The sequence below is a fragment of the Xenopus tropicalis genome, chromosome 8 (genome assembly GCF_000004195.4).
Source record: "Xenopus tropicalis strain Nigerian chromosome 8, UCB_Xtro_10.0, whole genome shotgun sequence".
NCBI classification, from domain to species: Eukaryota; Metazoa; Chordata; class Amphibia; order Anura; family Pipidae; genus Xenopus; species Xenopus tropicalis.
Genome location: NC_030684.2, coordinates 75,114,212 through 75,132,896, shown reverse-complemented (window position 1 = coordinate 75,132,896; position 18,685 = coordinate 75,114,212). Strand labels below are relative to the sequence as shown.

The 18,685-nt window shown below is 36.4% G+C and overlaps 1 protein-coding gene across 4 annotated transcripts; it reads right to left on the bottom strand.

The window, feature by feature from the left end:
• Nucleotides 1-4,998: 4,998 nt before the first annotated feature.
• Nucleotides 4,999-17,019, bottom strand: npdc1.2 (neural proliferation, differentiation and control, 1, gene 2). Of its 4 annotated transcripts, none has more exons than XM_018096976.2 (9): nt 15,871-17,019; nt 13,839-13,973; nt 11,844-11,918; nt 10,248-10,442; nt 9,429-9,495; nt 8,465-8,543; nt 7,669-7,739; nt 7,447-7,540; nt 4,999-6,606 (listed from the first exon to the last, which is right to left on the bottom strand). In XM_018096976.2, the coding sequence occupies exons 1-9, from the start codon at nt 15,917-15,919 to the stop codon at nt 6,550-6,552; spliced, it is 822 nt and encodes a 273-aa protein (XP_017952465.1). In that variant the 5' UTR covers nt 15,920-17,019; the 3' UTR covers nt 4,999-6,549. The 4 variants fall into 4 exon arrangements, with proteins under 4 accessions (XP_017952465.1, XP_017952466.1, XP_017952467.1 ...); XM_018096977.2 differs by having other exon boundaries at nt 7,447-7,543; nt 7,669-7,706; XM_018096978.2 differs by having other exon boundaries at nt 7,669-7,706.
• Between the last annotated feature and the right edge of the window lie 1,666 nt (nt 17,020-18,685).

Here is an 18,685-nt window from a genome sequence, read left to right as displayed (position 1 = left end):
TTATATTATGGAAAATATTATTGTTTTTCATTTTTTAGATATTTAGGAGCCTATATCTTGTTACAGAATTGGAATTACACAAAAATTCCACCATATTTTAAAAGCTTAGGTTGTCCTGAAGAAAACAATATATTGTTTTCCTGGGTAAACTAAAAGTCCCCCCGAGGAAAGGCCCCTAAAATGAATCATGTTCAAAATGTTCAAAAGTTCCACTTTGTCCAAAACGGCTGGCAGTGAAAGGGTTAAGCAGACCGTGATTATCTGTTGTTGTGACTTAGATGAAGATCAGATCACATTTTATTACCAATTTGTGCAGAAATCCATATGATTCCAAAGGGTTCACATACTTTTTCTTGCAACTGTACATGGGGGAATAAATTTTGAAATCACGTTTATTTTTTTTAATTTATTTTTACCAGAATACACTTTTAGCTATAGCATGTTAAGGAATGTAGTTATTTTCTTTGTGCTTCCTGTGCAGCACAGGGGTGGTGTTTCTTACTGATATATTGATTCCAGTTGACAAATATGTGGCACTGAGGTTCTCATAGCTCTTCCGGATCTCACCCATCCTTGATACTGGCGATAAATCATTTGTGCACTGAAAACTTCAGAATACAGTCTGGTTATGGTTGTGTGTAGTGTTCTTATTAGTGTATTAACTTAAAGTTTACGTTCAGGATGTTGCAGATAAAAAATTAACTCTTCATTTTTTTTTTCTTACTATTTTGCCTCTCAAGAGAAACTTAAAATGCAGTGATTAAAGCAGACAAAGTTTGAGACTAAACTCTTGGGATGTTATCAATCCTTCAATTCTGTGTTTTTTTTCCACAATGAAAAATTATTTTTTTTTGCACAAACTCACATTTGAATTGTATTTTCAAAAACTCGTGTTTGGTATTAAGCATGAAAAACTCCAATGTAAAACTTCTACATTAATTTGCTACATGCCGAAGTCAATGGAAGTTGTTCTAAGCAAAATTCAAGCCATTTTTCAACTCAAAATTTTAGAGTTTTCAAGGTTTTTTGGTTTGTTTTGAGCTTGTAAACTTGATATTTTAAGGTATTTGAGTTTTTTCCACAGTTTTATTCATTTAGGTTTTTTGTATTTGGCTTTTTAAATAAGCATTCTTTTTTTTTTTAAAGAATACTGTAATGGGAAAACACATCAGTTAATATTAACAGTTAATAATAACATCAGTGTTTTTCAAAAGAGCAAACAGATTTTGTTATATTTAATTTTGAAATTTCACATGGGGCTAGCCATATTCTTTATTTCCCAGGGTGCTACAGCCATGTGACCTGTGCTCTGATAAACTTCAGTCACACTTTACTGCTGAGCTGCAGGTTGGAGTAATATTAACCCCCCTCCCAGCAGCCGATCAGCAGAACAATGGGAAGGGAGCAAGATAGCAGCTCCCAGTAGATATCAGAATAACACTCAATAGTAAGAAATCCAAGTCCAGCTTGGGACTCCTCCAGTTACATGGGAGTAGGAGAAACAATAGGTTACCTGAAAGCAGTTCTAATGTGTAGCGCTGGCTGCTTCTGTAAGATCAGACTCAGGCACAAAGCACTGAGATGGCTGTCTACACACCTATATTACAGCTAAAATACATTTGTTGGTTTATGAATAAAATTTTAAATGGTAGAGTGAATTATTTGCTATGTAAACAGTGTAATTAAGAAATAAAAAGTATACCATAAAAATCATGACAGTATCGCTTTAACTTGAGTTTATTTAAAGTAGAAATTCAAATTTTGATAAATAGGTCTAGTAATGAGGCTAAGGTACACACAAATCAAAGAGTCCTTATAAAGGAAGTGAGGTCACACAATTAGGGGTACATTAACTCAGCAATTTTGAGATAGTGGGATTTTTTTCTTCTAGATAATTTCAAGATTTATGAATGGGTTTTTGCCAGAACTCAATTTTTCTGTTATTGTTCCCCAAAAATAACTCCCATAATTCTTGATTTATTAATCTTTAGTTACCTATTTTTTTTTTTTTGTAAAAAAAAAAAATACATTTTCGACAGGTTTGATCTGTCGAGTACCATAGAGTCCTATGGAGGTTTATAATATAAAAGGAATAGAATAGTCAGTGACAGCCTGCCCTTGACACATTTTCAAGGGGAAGTTAATCCCATTATTGTTTTCAGTTTCACCCTGTTTCAAGTGAAACTTAAACACATTATTGTTTTTCAAGAGTGCAAATGCTCCTAAAATGGCTGCTGGAGCAATTCCTGTTTTGGAAAAATAAAGAGGATTCATCGAAAGCAATGTCCATTTAAACTCAAATTTTAGAATATTAACTCAAAATTTTCGTACTAACGATTTAAGCATTGTTGTGACATTTTATAAATACAGCAATAATCGAGTTTAATTTAAATTTATACCATGTCGAACTTATACGTCTTTCAAGGCCAGAGAAAAACTAACTTTAATAAATGTGCCCCTAAGACAGTGGTTCTCAACCTGTGGGTCGGGACCCCTTTGGGGGTCAAACGACCCTTTCACGGGGGGCGCCTAAGACCATCAGAAAACACATATTAGGAATAATTTTATGGTTGGGGGTCACCACAACTGTATTAAAGGGTCTCGGCATTAGGAAGGTTGAGAACCACTGCCCTAAGAGATGCTTCAATCCGCTAATTAAAACATTAAAAACTACACACAAGAGATAAACAATAATGCGAAAAATCTCATTGGTCAGTGAAAAGTAATTTAAATGCAATATTAAAGTTTCAAAGTAAATATTTTGCAGTAAACATTGAACAATTAACAATAAGTCACTTTACATAGCTCATACATTAAAACATATTCTTTGAGTTTTGTAAATATTTAATGAAATTACAGTGTATCAACCACTAACAAAATACTCAAAATCCACAATTCATTATGCGCAAAAGCATACAATTTTCATCTTAAACTAACAAAACAAAGCACATGGCGTCCAAGCTCTTATTTAAGCCCTTAGGTTGGTCTGTCCCCAAGGTAAAAATCCAAAACACCTGCACAACAGCCTAGAGACCAAATCACCACCTCTATCCAGCCAGAAGGCTCTCTATGCCCATCACTTAATAGGTCACTGGTCAATGATATTTTTCATGTTATTGTTTATCACTTCTGTGTAGTTTTTAATGTGTTAATTAGTGGATTGGAGTGTCATTAATTGTGTGACCTCACTTCCTTTATAAGGGCTCTTTAATTACTGTGTACCTTACCCTATGATTACTTATTACATGAAACGAAACACATTGTTTGATTGCGATTTTAAATAATGTGAATTAAACATTTTTTACTTCGACCAAGCTTACAACAGGAGTCTTGTTTGCCCCTTTACCTTTCTAGAGGTTAATCCCAAATTTATCAACTTTCAAATTTGAATTTTTTTCACAGTTTGAATATTTGCACTAAAATTAGTTATGGTTCAAAAGCTTGAATGTCTTGTTATTTATTAGTGCAAAAAAACCCCGTAAAACTCAGATGTATAAATGTGGCAGCTAAAAGCTTACAAGTTAATGTAGAAGTCAATGGGAGTTGTCCTAAGCAAAGTCAAGCCATATTTTTGGTAATTCAGATTCGAGGTATTCAATTTTTTTTTATTGGAACATGTTTACCATATTAATAAATAAACCAGCGTTCAAGTTTTTTTTAAATGCAGTTTATTCAAATTAGAAAAAAACTCAAACTCAAAACTGATAAAACACAGTTATTAAAGCAGACTAGTAGATTCAGGTTTCTCTTGAGAGGCAATATAGAAAGGCAAAATAAAACATATTAAAAGAAACTGCTAAGTTGATGGCATTATTTTCATCTGCAACATCCCGAGCATTGATTTAATTGGCTTATTTTTTTGGAGTTCGTGAATTTGAGAGTTTTTTCTTGTTCTAATAAACTTGCATTTTAAAAAACTTGAATGCTTGTTCGTACTAGTTCAAATAAAAAAAAAAACTTGAATACCTCAAATTTTTTTTAAAGTGATACTGACACGAAAAAACTAATTTTCAAAATATGAATATACATAAAAAGCTACCTATAGGTCGTGAGGTTTGGTTTTGTAAGTAATTGTTACTTGAAGTTCCTAAACCTGACTGTCCCTTCCCAACCTGACTGTCCCTTCTCAGCCTGTCAGTTATAGCTTCTAATGCTAACAGACAAATATGGCCGCCCCCTCATAGAGGAACGCAGGGGATCAGACAGGTAATGTAAACGCATCAGGCAAATATTTTTATGGCAAAATTATAAAGTTCTTGCAAAGACAATGTTATGATAGATGTAAAAAAAAGATTTACTTTCTGGTGTCAGTATCTCTTTAATGGAAAATATGGCTTGACTTTGCTTTTGATAGCTCCCATTGACTTCTACATGAACTTGCAAGCTTAAAGCTGCCGAATTTTTAAATTTGAGTTTGTGGTGTTTCGAGTTTTTCACTTAACAGATCCCATACCTGTATTCATTATCAAGAATGCTCAGGACTTGGGGTCTACCGGATAAAGGATCTTTCTGTAATTTGGATCTCCATGATTTGTTTACTAAAAAATTATTTAAACATTAAATAAACCCAATAAGATTGTTTTGCATCCAATATGGATTCATTGCATCTTAATTTGAATCAAGTACAAGGTATTGTTTTAATATTACAGAGAAAAGGGAAATAATTTAAAAAATTAGAAGCATTTGTTTAAAATGAAGTCTATAGGAGATGGCCTTTCTCTAATTTGGAACTTTCAGGAGGATGGGTTTCCAGATAAGTGATCCTATACCTACCTGGAATCGTGAAAAAAAATTTGAGTTCTAACTGATAAATCACCCCCTAAATGTTAACACAGTAATAGAAATACTACACACAGTCTATAGGAGATGGCCTTTCTGTAATTTGGAACCTTTAGGATAATGGGTTTCCGGATAAGGGATAATTTACCTGTATCAAAAATTCAAGTTTTTGAACCATAACTTGAATTTTGGAAGTTTTAGTACAAAAAAAATTGGAATTGTGAAAAAAAATTGGAATTCGAACGTTGATAAATCTCCCCCTAAATGTTAACATAGTAATAGAAATACTACACACAACCATAATTAGACTACAGTCAGATAAGTGCACAAATGAATTATCAGCAATATCATGCAAATGCCTTGATGCAGAAGGTATCAAAGATGGGAAAGATCCAGAAGAGCAATGAAAATGCGTGCCATATAATTATCCATTGGAATCAATATATATCGATAAGAAACACCACCCCTATGCTGCACAGGAAGCACAAAGGAAATTACTACATACCTTAAAATGCTATAGTTAAAACATGTACTCTGGTGGAAAAAAAAATGTGGTACCTTTGTTTATTCCTTTGTAGAAGCTTTTAGCAGTATACAGGGTCCATGTAGATAATAACAAAGCAGAAACTAGATACCTTTTGCTACAATGGAAAACTTTCTGGGCCATGTTGTCCACTTGACTTAATAAAGTCAGTAAGCTCAGTACAGAGGATGATATAAAGCAAATAACTGTAAACCAACTGGACAGAGTTGTATCCAGAGTTTTATCTTACCCCAAGCTATGGGTTTGGAGTGATGCGCCCTGGCCACTGGCAACAAAATCAGCTGAGTGGGTACTTTTTCACCTCACATCCTGGCTTGGATTAAATTGTTGTGGTTTGGCTCCTGTGTTGGCCCGGGTTTTGTACACCCAGGTCTGCAGCTATGCACGGTAAGAGTCTTTGGGCAAAGCGGCACACTTTATTTTATTTAACTTTAAGACTAGATTATTAGTCATTTTTATGCTTTCTATTGCTTATCTTTCACAAAATGCCCGAGTGAGTGAGCATACCAACCAGATTAGATTTAATGAGGGAGATTTGCAGAACACAAAACTTCTTTGTTGTTGTTTACTTGCTCAAAATATTAACTGGCCATTTATAAAAATCCAAAATGCTTCAAAATCTGATAATCCTTCAAAACTTCATGGACACAGTTTTAATTAGGATTAAATGTGCTAAGTAAAAGGGTAGTTTTGTGATATTTTTACATTTTATGTTTTTTTTTAAAAAAATGTTTGCTTTTTATAGAGCAGCTCTGCAGTTTGGAATTTCATTAGCTACCTGGTTGCTAGGGTTCTTTTTAACCTAGCAGCCAGTGTATTGAATGATAAACTGGAAGATGAATAGCTGAGGGCTTGAATAGAAAGATAAGTAATACAAAAATAAAATTCTAGCCTCACAAAACAATATTTTTAAGGATGCTGTTGCAAAGTACCCATTTAAAGTCTATGTAGTCCTGAAACACATAAAATGAGAGGATTTTGAATAATAATACTTGATTCTGTATCAGATAAGTAAAATTTGTTCAGGGTTTAGTTCCTGTATGTAACAAAAGGGCAATTTCTTGTTATTGCACACTCATATAATAATAAGATTTTGAAGTAATACTTTATTTTTCATTTTGAGACACTATGTAAAAATGAAAATACATGCATCCAGCGTCCAAAGAAAAAAATCCTTTTTGGATGTACATAATAATCCAAGATGCAGGCGGCCACTGAGAATAGCATCACTGTGTAGACCTTACTGGGTCAAAGAGTGGGTTGTGAACTTCCATTTCTCCTGTCTGTAAGTGCAAAAAAATGGAGAGTTCAGAGTACAGTTCCTTTAACCCCAATGGACTGCACATTTATGTCTGTTGTAAGTATGCTATGAGGGAGTGACCATAGGGAGTTATCTAAAATATTTTTTTCTTGGGGAGGGGGGATGTTTGAAAATTCTTGAGTATATACTCTATGCCACGGCTGGATTTCTGTGCAGCATGCCCAGAGGCCAGCACCCTTCACACCTTCAGGTGCGGCTGGGAGGCATGCAGTCCCTTAATTTGTGCCATGCTAGGCACTTGCCACAAATCTGGGCCAGCTCAATGCTGCTGTATTCCAGCTTTCTGGATAAGATAATTGGTTTCAGGATATTATATCCCATACTTGTATTTAGGTGATGAAAAGGCTAACCTGACCCCTTGAAAAAAGTAGCTTTCTAATATTCTTTTCAGCTGGCTTCAAACCAAGGTATTTTCAGAATGGTTAAGGCCATACATGAGAGTAGGGACACATTATTTTAGAATCCCCACAACCATCCCAGGGGCAGGGGAAGCTTAAGGGTTTATGGCACAACATCTTTCTTACCTGGTTTATGAGAAGGGGGCAGGTTACTACTAACCTCAAACTGTAACATCTCATCTCATTTTGCTTGTCTATATACAGGTTAGCTAGTAGTAAATGTGAAAATGAATTATCTTTGTTGAAATTGTGGGTTGCTTAACTTAATTTCTGTGTAAGAGAAGAGAACCTTCTTTTATGTGAAGGTGTCTGTATAAAAAATTTCCATTTCAAAAATACCAAACATGTTTGGTAATCCGACATACATAGGAAACAAGGAATGGAAAGTTTATCTGTATACTAACTGGAGCTAGTCCGGGACATTCATAGATGGTAAAATCGTCAGTGTCGGGTTCAGAGTCAGTGGAGAGTTGCCGATAAGGCTGCAATGATGACCTGCTGCTATGGAACAGTAATTTAGAGATAAAATTAGTAGTGTTAGCATCTTAGCTACAAATTTCTTATCTGATGTTAAGACGCATTTTATTGCCCCTGCTATACAGATGTGAGCTGCAGAGGACACTCACCTTTCCTGTGCCTGAAGCTGTTGCTTCTTATTTTGATACTGTTGAATATAATGGGAAATGTGACCAGCAGACTGAGTTGAATGACAATCGCTCAAAGCATGAGGGTGGGGTGTTGGGACAATTTAAAGGTGAATGGGACGCGGAGTTAAAAAAAAAAAAAAAAGTACATGCAAACAGTAAGTGAGGAAGATGAAAAGAGAAAATACATTAGTATTTTGACAATAGTATTAATTCCTTGGCAATATAACATTTGTACTTCTATAACATTATTTATGGAGAAATAAATCTAGCTTTTAGACATGCCCCAAATTCAGAGACTGTGCTGGGATTCAGCCTAATTGTGGATTTCTTTTATATTCAAATTCAGCTATATCTTTAGCATTTGACCAAAATTTATGATATTCTAAAATACCATACATTTTAGCACACGAAATTCAAAAAACTTTACACTAAAACCACACATTTTTTGTTTTCCTACGAATCGTCATGTACTTGCAAACAAATAACAGCTTTTAGATGGTAAAGTTTTGTATAAGTGTGTTTTGTTGTTTAGATGTGCCTACTTGCTATAAATGGTGATTATTGAAACTATATAGCATTTTATATTTTAGATTGGAGAGTTACAGAACAAAGAAGTTAATATTATAAAAAAAAAAAGAGAAGAGAGAAGAAAAGAGAAGTTGCAGGTTTTCTTAAATACTGCTCTGCATCACAACAAAGCTTGCCCACCCCACAAGAATGGAAATACTTTTAAGGAATGATGAGTTCATAAACATAAGCAATAGCTTAGTCTCACCCTGTTGCAAATATGCTGGCGACGGTCTGCACATGTGGCATATGCTGTCTTTTGTGCCAACTGCACTTCCTTCTGTAAACTAAAAAAAGTGATTGGGTTTAATAAGCTATAAACACATGCTATATTTATTCTCTTAGCTTGTCTAGGTCATAAGGTGCACAAAGTTTGCCCAATATGTAACGTCAGCTGTTTCTGAGTTAAAACTCTCAGAATCCAGACAAAACATAGGTCATTTATCAACACTGGGCAAATTTGCTCATGGGCAGTAACCAATGGCAACCAATGAAATTGTAGCATTCGTTGTTCTACATGCAGCTGGCTGAAAAAAAGGCAACCACTGATTGGCTGCTATGGGTTACTGCCTACGGGCAAATTTGCCCAGTGTTGAAAAATGAGCCCCACATTTACTGTACCATAAGTTGCTAATGATGCTGTAAAAAAGTGTCCGCTTCTTTCTGTAACTAACCCTAATTTCTATGGCATACTAACAGAACAGCATACAAGTTGAGCAGCTCATGATTAGACCAGCTTCCTGTCTCTCTTCACATCCCCCTCCCCATCAGCTAGTCTGTATCTATCACTAATACTTCCAGACAGGGGTATGACAAAGCTACTTGGCCTTACTTTAAGAAATACTGGCCGTGGTTACAGATTCAGTTCATGGGTGTGAAAGGTAAGAGGAATATGCCCAGATGTATGTGGGTACGGAGATATATCTTGTAATGTTCCGATGAACTGTATAAATAGCTTCTTCCCTGAATCTGTGGATTCTGGCAAATGCAAGATGCGGTAGCCAGTCACTATTTGGTGGTGGAGGCGAAAGTTGTTTGCTCCTCTTTGTACTTGAAATGCCAGGTCCTATTTTGTATACCAGTCCAGAACTGGTGTTAACTATATATTTTCTAGCTGAACAAGCAAGATGTCTTATAGTCAGAGCATGGTAGTACCTGAAGAGCAGACTCACCGATACCAGCAAAGGGCAACAACAACTATTCCTGAGACCCCAGTCAGGCTGCAGATTACGATCAGAGCTGTATATAAAAGATATGGTATACTGATAAATCTTGCATATATTGCACACAGGGGTGATTTTAATCGAATTATGGTTCAAAAACTCAAATGTCTGGTACTGAAGTGTAGAAAACCCAAAAACTCAAATGTACAACTTCGCCTTCTAAAAGCTTGCAAGTTTCTATAGAAATCAGTGGGAGTTGTCCTAGGCAAAGTCAAACTATATTTTCCATTTGAGATTTTCGTGTTTCCAAGTTTTATTTGAGTTTGTAAATGTGTGTAGTTTGTATTTGTGTGTGTGTGTGTATATATACCTGTATATATATAATATATTATAGGGTTATAGGGAGATTTATTTCACAGAGAAGCTTGTTGATAGTTTTACTTTTACCACTGCAGATTTGGTGTTTTGGTTACATTATGTTTAGTATAATGTAATAAGTTCAAGTGCGCATGCAATTATATTGTACAGTTTGTTTATTTTTTTCTCATTGAGCTAAATAATCACTATTTGTCTCAGATTGTGACAGTTTGGTAATATATCTGTAATAATGGTAAAAAGTCTACTACAATAAAGCAATCAAGTGTAGTGGGTGCGTAAAAGGAAAGTACCATGAAAATAAAAAAGTAATCTTGATCACAAATAAGAAGCATTATAAATGTAATTTGTCATATGTGCAGACCTTGCATCACACTTATTTTTAGTTAGCTGGATACATCATTGGTCTGCGATCTGTTTGCTATAGATAAAAAGCAATTGGACATTAATTACTTAGTGAAAAGTTCTGGTTCATAGATTTCTTCCTCCGGCTAACTCTGGAATTTTGTCCACTTGCTGGAGAAGTTGTAGAAGTGGGTTTCCTGGTTCCCGTCGCAGTGGAGTTATTGAGAAATACAGGTTGTAAAGAGGAAGAAGTGAAAATGGGCGCAGCTGGGTTATCTGTGGTACTAGGAGCTGCAAAACCGGCTTTGAGAAACAAAAATAAGAGATGGATTTGTGAGAAAATGAAAGTGTAGCTGACACATTCACACTATAAGTGGTACACAGTTCATTGGCACAAAACAAAAAGTGGCAGTACCTCCATTGCTTGCAATCTAACCTGCATAGATTATCACACAGCTACATAGACTTAAGGTGGGCACACACATAGCTATTTTAGATCTTTCATGTGGCCATTGGTCGCACGAAAGATAGTTCCCACCCTCCACAGACATTCAGGGCTGAATCTTTAGATATGGAGGTAGAAAAAATAGGATTTCTACCTCCTTCTGCCAATTCAGCCCTGAAGGTGGATTTTGCTCGATCGCTTTCAAAAATCTTTTAACCAGGCCGATCGGCAAGTTGACCATTATGCTCAGCCTTTTGCGATATCGGTAGCCTCGCCGAGTCGCCATACATGCACCGAATCATCAGTGCTTGTATGGCCAGCTTTAGAGACCAAGGCAGTGCTAGTGCTAACCAAAAAAGGAATATAATGCAAACGTTAGCAGTTCTGCATCTGAATTAAGAATGGTAATATATCTAAATGCATGCCCCCAACTGTTACATTTTCTATTGGAAGTCCTAATTGCTACTACTGTAAAATGTGGGATTTTATAGCATAAAGAATGTGGTTAGGTGGATTATGTAGCCAAAAACGTTTGATTTCTAAATAGAAATGGTATGAGGAATGTGGATTAAAAGAAAGACATTTTCTTTTAATACATAAAAGGGCTTACAGTGGCCCTGTTGCGTTTAGGCTAATGTCACACCGGGGTGTATTCTTGGCAAGCTGAAAAATGGTTGCGGAGAATACACCCCGCTACTGTAAAATGCGCCTACCTTGTGCCTGCACCCAAATGAATGGAATACGCTTGGGTGCAGGCACATGTAGCAGATCCGCCAAAAAACACGAGACTTTGCATTTTCGGCGGATATCGGCTAAATGTGCCTGCACCCGAGTGTATTCATTTCGTTTGGGTGCAGGCACAGGTAGGGGCATTTTTAAGCGTATGGAGCATATTCTCTGCGTTTTTGGATGCGCCATATGCTACGTGTGGCATTAGCCTTAGAATATTTGTAACTACTGAAGGAGAGTTATAACTTATTAGGCATGGGTTTGCTAATTAACCAAGCCTACAGTATGTTTATTAGGAGCATGATATGCCCTTTTAAATAAAAAATAACAGTGATTATTAAAATAGTAAGAAATTGGTAGTCAAACTGTTGGTTTTCCCTATTGTTATCACTGGCACAGTTAGAATTCTGTTTTTTTTTTCTCACAATTTATACTGTGAATCAAAAGCTGGTCCATTCCTGAACTTCATGAGCAGTGTTCACACATGTTTTGAATGACATGTGTCCTAAGTACACTGCTAAGTGGCATACCTTCATTCATAGAGTTCAACATGTTTTGCAGAAAGTCAATTATTGCATCAGGTCCAGTAAACTTTGACCTGTTTCCTAGAAAGACAGAAAGAGTAAACCAAAACACTGTGAATTAATGTATCTTAATAGAGCAATGTAGACCCTTGTTGCATTGTATTAAGTGGGCAAACTGAGAAAATGAAAGAACATTGATTTTTTTAAACTTCTGGGTTCATCTGAGCTATTGTGGGAAGAGAAAAGGTTAGTTAATAAAATTCTAAATCCTAAATACATTTTACAGTGAGGAGCAGTAGTGGCACCTGAAATACATTGAATATAAAGGTGGCCACACACGTGGCGATTTCCGACCTTTCGTGCGACCATCGGTCGCACAAAAGATTGTACAATCGGCCACTAAGTGTTCAGGGCTGAAACGGCAGATAAGGAGGTAGAAACAATAGGATTTCTACCTCCTTCTGCCAATTCAGCCCTGAAGGCAGATTTTGATGAGGCGCCTTCTATGGTGCCCGATCAAAAACTTTTAACCTGGCCGATCGTTGAGTCGACCGATATCAGCAGCCTCCTGCGATATCGGTCAACTCGCCGACTTGCCATACCCGCATTGTATTGTATAGTGCTGGCTCTTTCTAAAAGCTCACACTCAGGCACAATGCACTGAAGGTTTGAGTAGGTATATCCTTTTAATTTACCCTCTACAATGTAATATTGATTCCAGCAATATATGCATACTGTGACAGATTTAGTACGATGAGGAAAAATATTATTATTATTAACATTTATTTATAAAGCGCCAACATATTCCGCAACGCTGTACAATAATAAGTGGGTTTTATACATTGGATATACAGAGTAACATATAAAGCAATCAATAACCGATACAAGAGGTGAAGAGGGCCCTGCCCAAAAGAGCTTACAATCTACAAGGAGAAAGGGTTGAGACACAAGGTGTGGGAATGGGCATGACCAGAGTTGTGAGAGGTGGGGCACAGGGTATTGCTAAACTAGATTAGGGTAAGCTTCTCTAAATAAATGCGTTTCTAGAGATCACTTGAAGGCAGAGAGATTGGGGGAAAGTCTGATAGTTTGTGGGAGTGAATTCCAGAGAAGGGGGGCAGCCCTTGCAAAGTCTTGAATGTGAGTGTGTGAAGAGGGAATAAGAGAGAGGAGTTAAGGTGCAGCTCAGTAGAGGAGCATAACAAGCGGGTTGGATGGTACCTAGAGATGAGTTCAGAGATGTAGGGTGGGGCAGAGTTATGAACTGCTTTGAATGTGAGAGTCATTAGTTTGAATTTTATCCTGGATGGTAGGGGAAGCCAGTGCAGAGATTGGCAGAGTGATATGGCAGAGGAGGAGCGGTTGGAGAGGTGTATGAGCCTGGCAGCAGTATTCATTATGGACTGGAGTGGGGACAGTCTTTGGAGGGGAAGGCCAATTAATAGGGAGTTACAGTAGTCCAGGCGAGATATTATAAGAGAGTGAATAAGAATTTTGACAGCATCTTGGGTAATAAATGATCGTATTTTGGAAATATTTCTTAGGTGAAAGTGACATGATTTGAAAAGTGATTGGATATGAGGCGTGAAGGACAGGGCAGAATCAAGGATAACCCCATGGAACTGGGCCTGGGAAGATGGGGTGATGGTAGAATTGTTAACCGTTATAGATACCTCGGGAACAATGTGGGATGGGGGAAAGAGAACCAGTTCAGTCTTAGAGAGGTTTAATTTAAGGTAACGTTTGGACATCCAAGTGGAGACAGGCAGGAAGAGACACGAGTTAGAAGCTCTGGGTTGAGACTAGGAGAGGAAAGATAGATCTGAGTATCATCAGCATAGAGGTGGTACTGAAAGCCAATTGAATTGATTAATTTGCCAAGTGAGGAGGTATAGAGAGAAAATAGTAAGAGGCCCAGGACAGAGCCTTGAGGAACCCCGACAGAAAGAGGCAAGGGAGAAGATGATTAATATCTATTTTTTTAAACTATAAAAGTTATACCTTTTAATATACATTTCCCACTTGCTGCCTCCATGTATGAAGACCTACAAGGGCCACAGTCGTAGCTACCTGGAGTGCACATCTCTCTCTTTTTCAGAATGCATGTGATTTTAGGTGGGCAGTGTCCATCCACCACTGCAAAAAAAATGAAACACATGAAGTGAAATTAATTCTTTTGCATTTAAAAGTCCAAATCGTTGATTCTCTTAATTGTTCCTAATCATGTAGCAAAAAAAAATATAATGCATTTTGTATCAATAGTATCAAAGCACCTTTTGAAGGTATTAAGAACATTGTTATAATTCCCTAATAAGAAGCAAGTGTGGGTCTGGTCTACATCATTGGTTGTGGCTGTTCAGAAGCTAAGCCTAGGGGTCATCACAAATTATTAAGCATAAAATGAGGTTTGCCTGTCGCATAAAATGATGCTACAGGACAGATTAGTATAATAAATCAGATTATTAGTACATGGTGGCTCTGAAACCAGTTTAGTTAACATCACAATTTAAAAATCTGCCTTATATTGTGACATTTATAAACTATATGTTATTATAGGGTGGCTCAACATATAGGATGGTTTAATAAGTTTAGTGTATAAAATATGGCATTTCTAGCCATATTTATTATTAGGGTTCACTTACCTTTAATGCTTGAATCCCACCTTATGCACCACAAATGAATGTTAGTATGGCAATATGCCACAATTAGTGCCACAAAACATTAAATAAGATAAAGAGTTCATATACCTTCATACAGCAATACAGTTTATATTTTACCGGTATGGGACCTGTTATCCAGATTTCTCAGCACCTGGGATATTCTGGATAAGGGATCTTTCTGTAATTTGGACTGCCATACATTGTCTACTACAAAAAAATCAGTTTAATATTGTATAAACCCAATAGGACTGTTTTGCCATCAATAAGCATTAATTATATCTTAGTTAGGATCAAGTAAAAGGTAGTGTTTTTTATTACAGAGAAAAAGGAAACCATTTTTAAAAATTAGGATTATTTGCTAATAATGGAGTCTATGGGAGATGGCCAACCTGTAAATTGGAGCTTTCTGGATAATGGGTTTCCAGATAACAGATCCCATACCTGTACTGTCGCAGTAGTTTCTGCCTGGTCTAGTTTCCTTGTGTCCTACATTATGTATTTAAGTTTTCTTAATAAATTGTAGCTTTGTCTTTTCTGGGAAGGATTGGAGGTAAGTTGAACATTTTAAGTGAAAAATCATGACCCACTGGAGGTAAGGTGATGGATTACATGTTGAAGCCTGGGTAGGAGGGGCAAGAAAGTGATAGCATTTGTGTGGTGGGGGCTGCTTGCTTATAAACCTAGTACTGAGGGTTGCTCTTCCTTTTCACTGACTGGAGCTATTAATATCTCTTATCCTTCCAGAAGGAGATTGGTTGGTGTCACTAGTATGAATGAGGTTTTGTGCTTGTTCTAATCATTGTTTCTTTTTCAGGATTGAAACAACAAAGGCTGTCTGGTTGCCACAGTGGGTGGTGCTCGGGGTCAGTTAAGGGGTTGCTAGGATTAATTACCCTAGCAACTAAGGACCAGTTTTGAAAAGAAGATGAATTATAAAGGGTCTGAAGATAAAAAAATAAATAAATAAATAAAAAAGATAAAAAAAAAAAATTACCACTGTAGCGTGGTAATATCGGTGATAGCTGGATTAGCAACAAATACTTACATTTATGAAAAACTTTTGCTTATAATAAAGTTAGTAAAAATTCTTTACGACAAATCGTGTATATTAAACACAAATCAAAACACAGGGCATATTCATTAAAATCATTTACTTTGACCTTTTGATTTAAGGTTGTTGTATCCCAGTAAAGGAAGGTATTGAGTGTCCATGGCAACAGAGTCAGAGTCTAGGAACCAGGAAAACAGAGCAAAGTACGTCAGAGGCGTATATGGTAGAGAAGTGGGGGAAAGGAGAGTGATACAGATAGAGAGAGAGAAAGCAGACCAGCACTCCTAATCGGTTGTTATTGAAAATAGAAAAAAGCACTTACCTGTTACTGCTAAAAGAAGCAGTATTATGTAAAGTTCTTGGCCTCCCATCTCACTGACAGATGTACTTATGCTCTGAGGCACTAGGACTCCCTTTATACTAGCGATTTTTACAGTGATACACTAACAAATCAATATTGTCTTGAAAGTAAACACCAGCACACAGGTTTCAAGGATAGATTAAACAGTCACACCAATACTGCTTACACAACAACACACTTAATCAGCCACAGTAAAAGGACCAATAAATACTATGTTATATAGCCTTCAGAAACACTATTTCGACAATGACAAATAAGTACACACAAATAGCCAGTATACAAAGGTTAGCTATATACAATAGTAGGCAGCAACAAAAGGATGAAAGCTCATCAACATGTTAGGGCTATGTAAACAATTATAAAGGAAAAATAACACACAACTGTAACACAATGCAGAATGAATCACACACACTGCAATACGTAGTTAACACTTTGAAAAATAATTATTTACCCATATATACAAAAATGCACAGAATTATATTCCATATAGAGAAACACTACTGCACCACACGCATCTCCTCGATATTAATATATATCCATAGAAACAAAGCTGCACTGTATACACGTACATGCGCAATTACAAGCAGGCAGAATTAGATCTAAACTCCATTGAAATGACACAGACTGTTCTGCCTTTTAACACAATTATATGTATAAGAGATATTTAGCAATAAAATTATACAGCATTAAGGACCATCTATACACTACAAAGAATTATGCCCAGTTAATTTTGCTTCTAGAAATCTAATACTGTATAGACAATAAAACCCAGGATGAGCAAAAACACCAGGGGACTTTTTAGATTGCACAGTCCTATTCAACGTAAAAACAACTGGACAAGAACACATGCAAACACTGTTGTTCCCAGAGAGACACAGGACACTAAAAGGACTAATGTTTCCTCAATTAAGTATTTCAGATCTCTTCTTTCCCCATCAGAGACCTTCTTTTCTCCATTATCTCCTCTCCAACTCTTTACCCTGCTCTGACTATACTTCTTTTTCTTCACTCCCTTTCTTACCCTGCCTTCATAATCTCACTACCTACTGTTTTCATCCTCTCTATCTTCTTTCTCTGTCGGAATCCTACTGAGATGTGGGTGTGCTTGTGTGACAGACACTGCGCATTGATATTTCTTTATGAATGGAGCAATGCGTGGGAGGGGGTAGGAGTCTGTGTGTGGTGAACTGAGTCATCCAGTTCAGGGGCCAATGAGGATAGCGGAGAGGCAAAACAATAGATTAGGTGTATCAACACCGAAAGATGCTGAGAGAGAGGGGGATGCAAATACTTTGAGCAAAGAACAATGCGTGCGATGTGCTTTTAATAAACATACAGTTTATTTTTGTGTGGAAATTTGAAGAAAGGATGTGAATGTTGTGTCAGAGCTAGATGTTAGCAACAGGAGGGGGTTTCAACTTTCAGAACAAACACCAGTAAACGAATAATTGCAGTTGTCATCTGGATATATATTTTAGTTTTTTTATGGCATAAAATTAGAACCAATTGTCCTGTTAAGCTAGGACAACCTACTTACTTGAAACTTCTCTCCATAAACCTCGGGAGCATGAAAGAAGAACTGTATATTCTTAACTAAAACAGATTATTTATATTCTTATTAGTGGCCAATCAAAGACTCTTATTAAATTGGCACGTATATATCAGTAAAAAATTCTCTTCTTTTCAAATGATACTTTTAGCCAACATTTTGCAATGTTTTATGTTCTCTCACTGATCACCTGGCAGAAAACAGGTCTAGAGACTCAGCTCTGACCATTTATTGTATGATATAACTTAGTATGCATGAATCATGTTAGTAGAACAAAATAAACTTTACTTACACTATATGAATGATTGAATTTCTTTTTCCTTCAATAGAGGTGGGACAGGCAATATGATTGCCAGCTCAGATTTATAAATACATTTATAACTGATATGGATGATTTAATTAAAAAAGACTTTGGGTTTCATGTTTAATTTTTAAATTACTTTTATTATACCGCTTTTTATGTGTGGGTCACAGGTTCCCTTTAATATGATATATACAGAAAAAGACCCGCAAATGTTCCGGAGAATAGTTTTCCTTGAAGTCTTTATTACAGAAGTGTCAGACATTGTGCAAATCACAGTTGTTAGCATCAGACAGCTCGACCTTGCAGATTTAGTTGCTTGCACAGCAACAGAGCCGTTGCTAAAGGAAGAAGAGGCTGCAGGAGTTAACCCTAGCTTAGCAGGAGCATAGCAAAGGCTTTGGATTAATCAAACACAAAAGCCAGGATGTGAATCTCACTCCTGTAACCCTGAGTGGGTGCAAATAAATTTCATGTTCTTTTCATGATCTAATGTTCCTCCTTTATGTTTAAAAGAGGTGAGATACGCAATATAAGGAGCAAGGTTTGCCATGGTTCTTATCACCTATAGCAACTACTACGCAGGTAGCATATACTGGTCACATGTCTAAAAACAAACATCTAGTTTGTTTCTATGGGTTACGGCACCTGGCCAAAGTTTGTGCTTTTTATTACAAATATATAAATCAGCGCATACATTGGGATGTTAGGTTTTCTGATAAAAGCGCAAAAGAAATGGCAGTAATTTAAAATGATATTAAATCATTGCTGTTCTCACTTTATTTTCTTAAGAAGGAAATGTAAGAATGTTAATGACTACCCTATGTGGCTTATAGAAATGAAGAGGAAAGCAGTTTAAAAACTACAAGTCAGAGGAGACAGATACTTATTAAAAGAATAAGAAAACTAAAACAAGTATTCCAAAA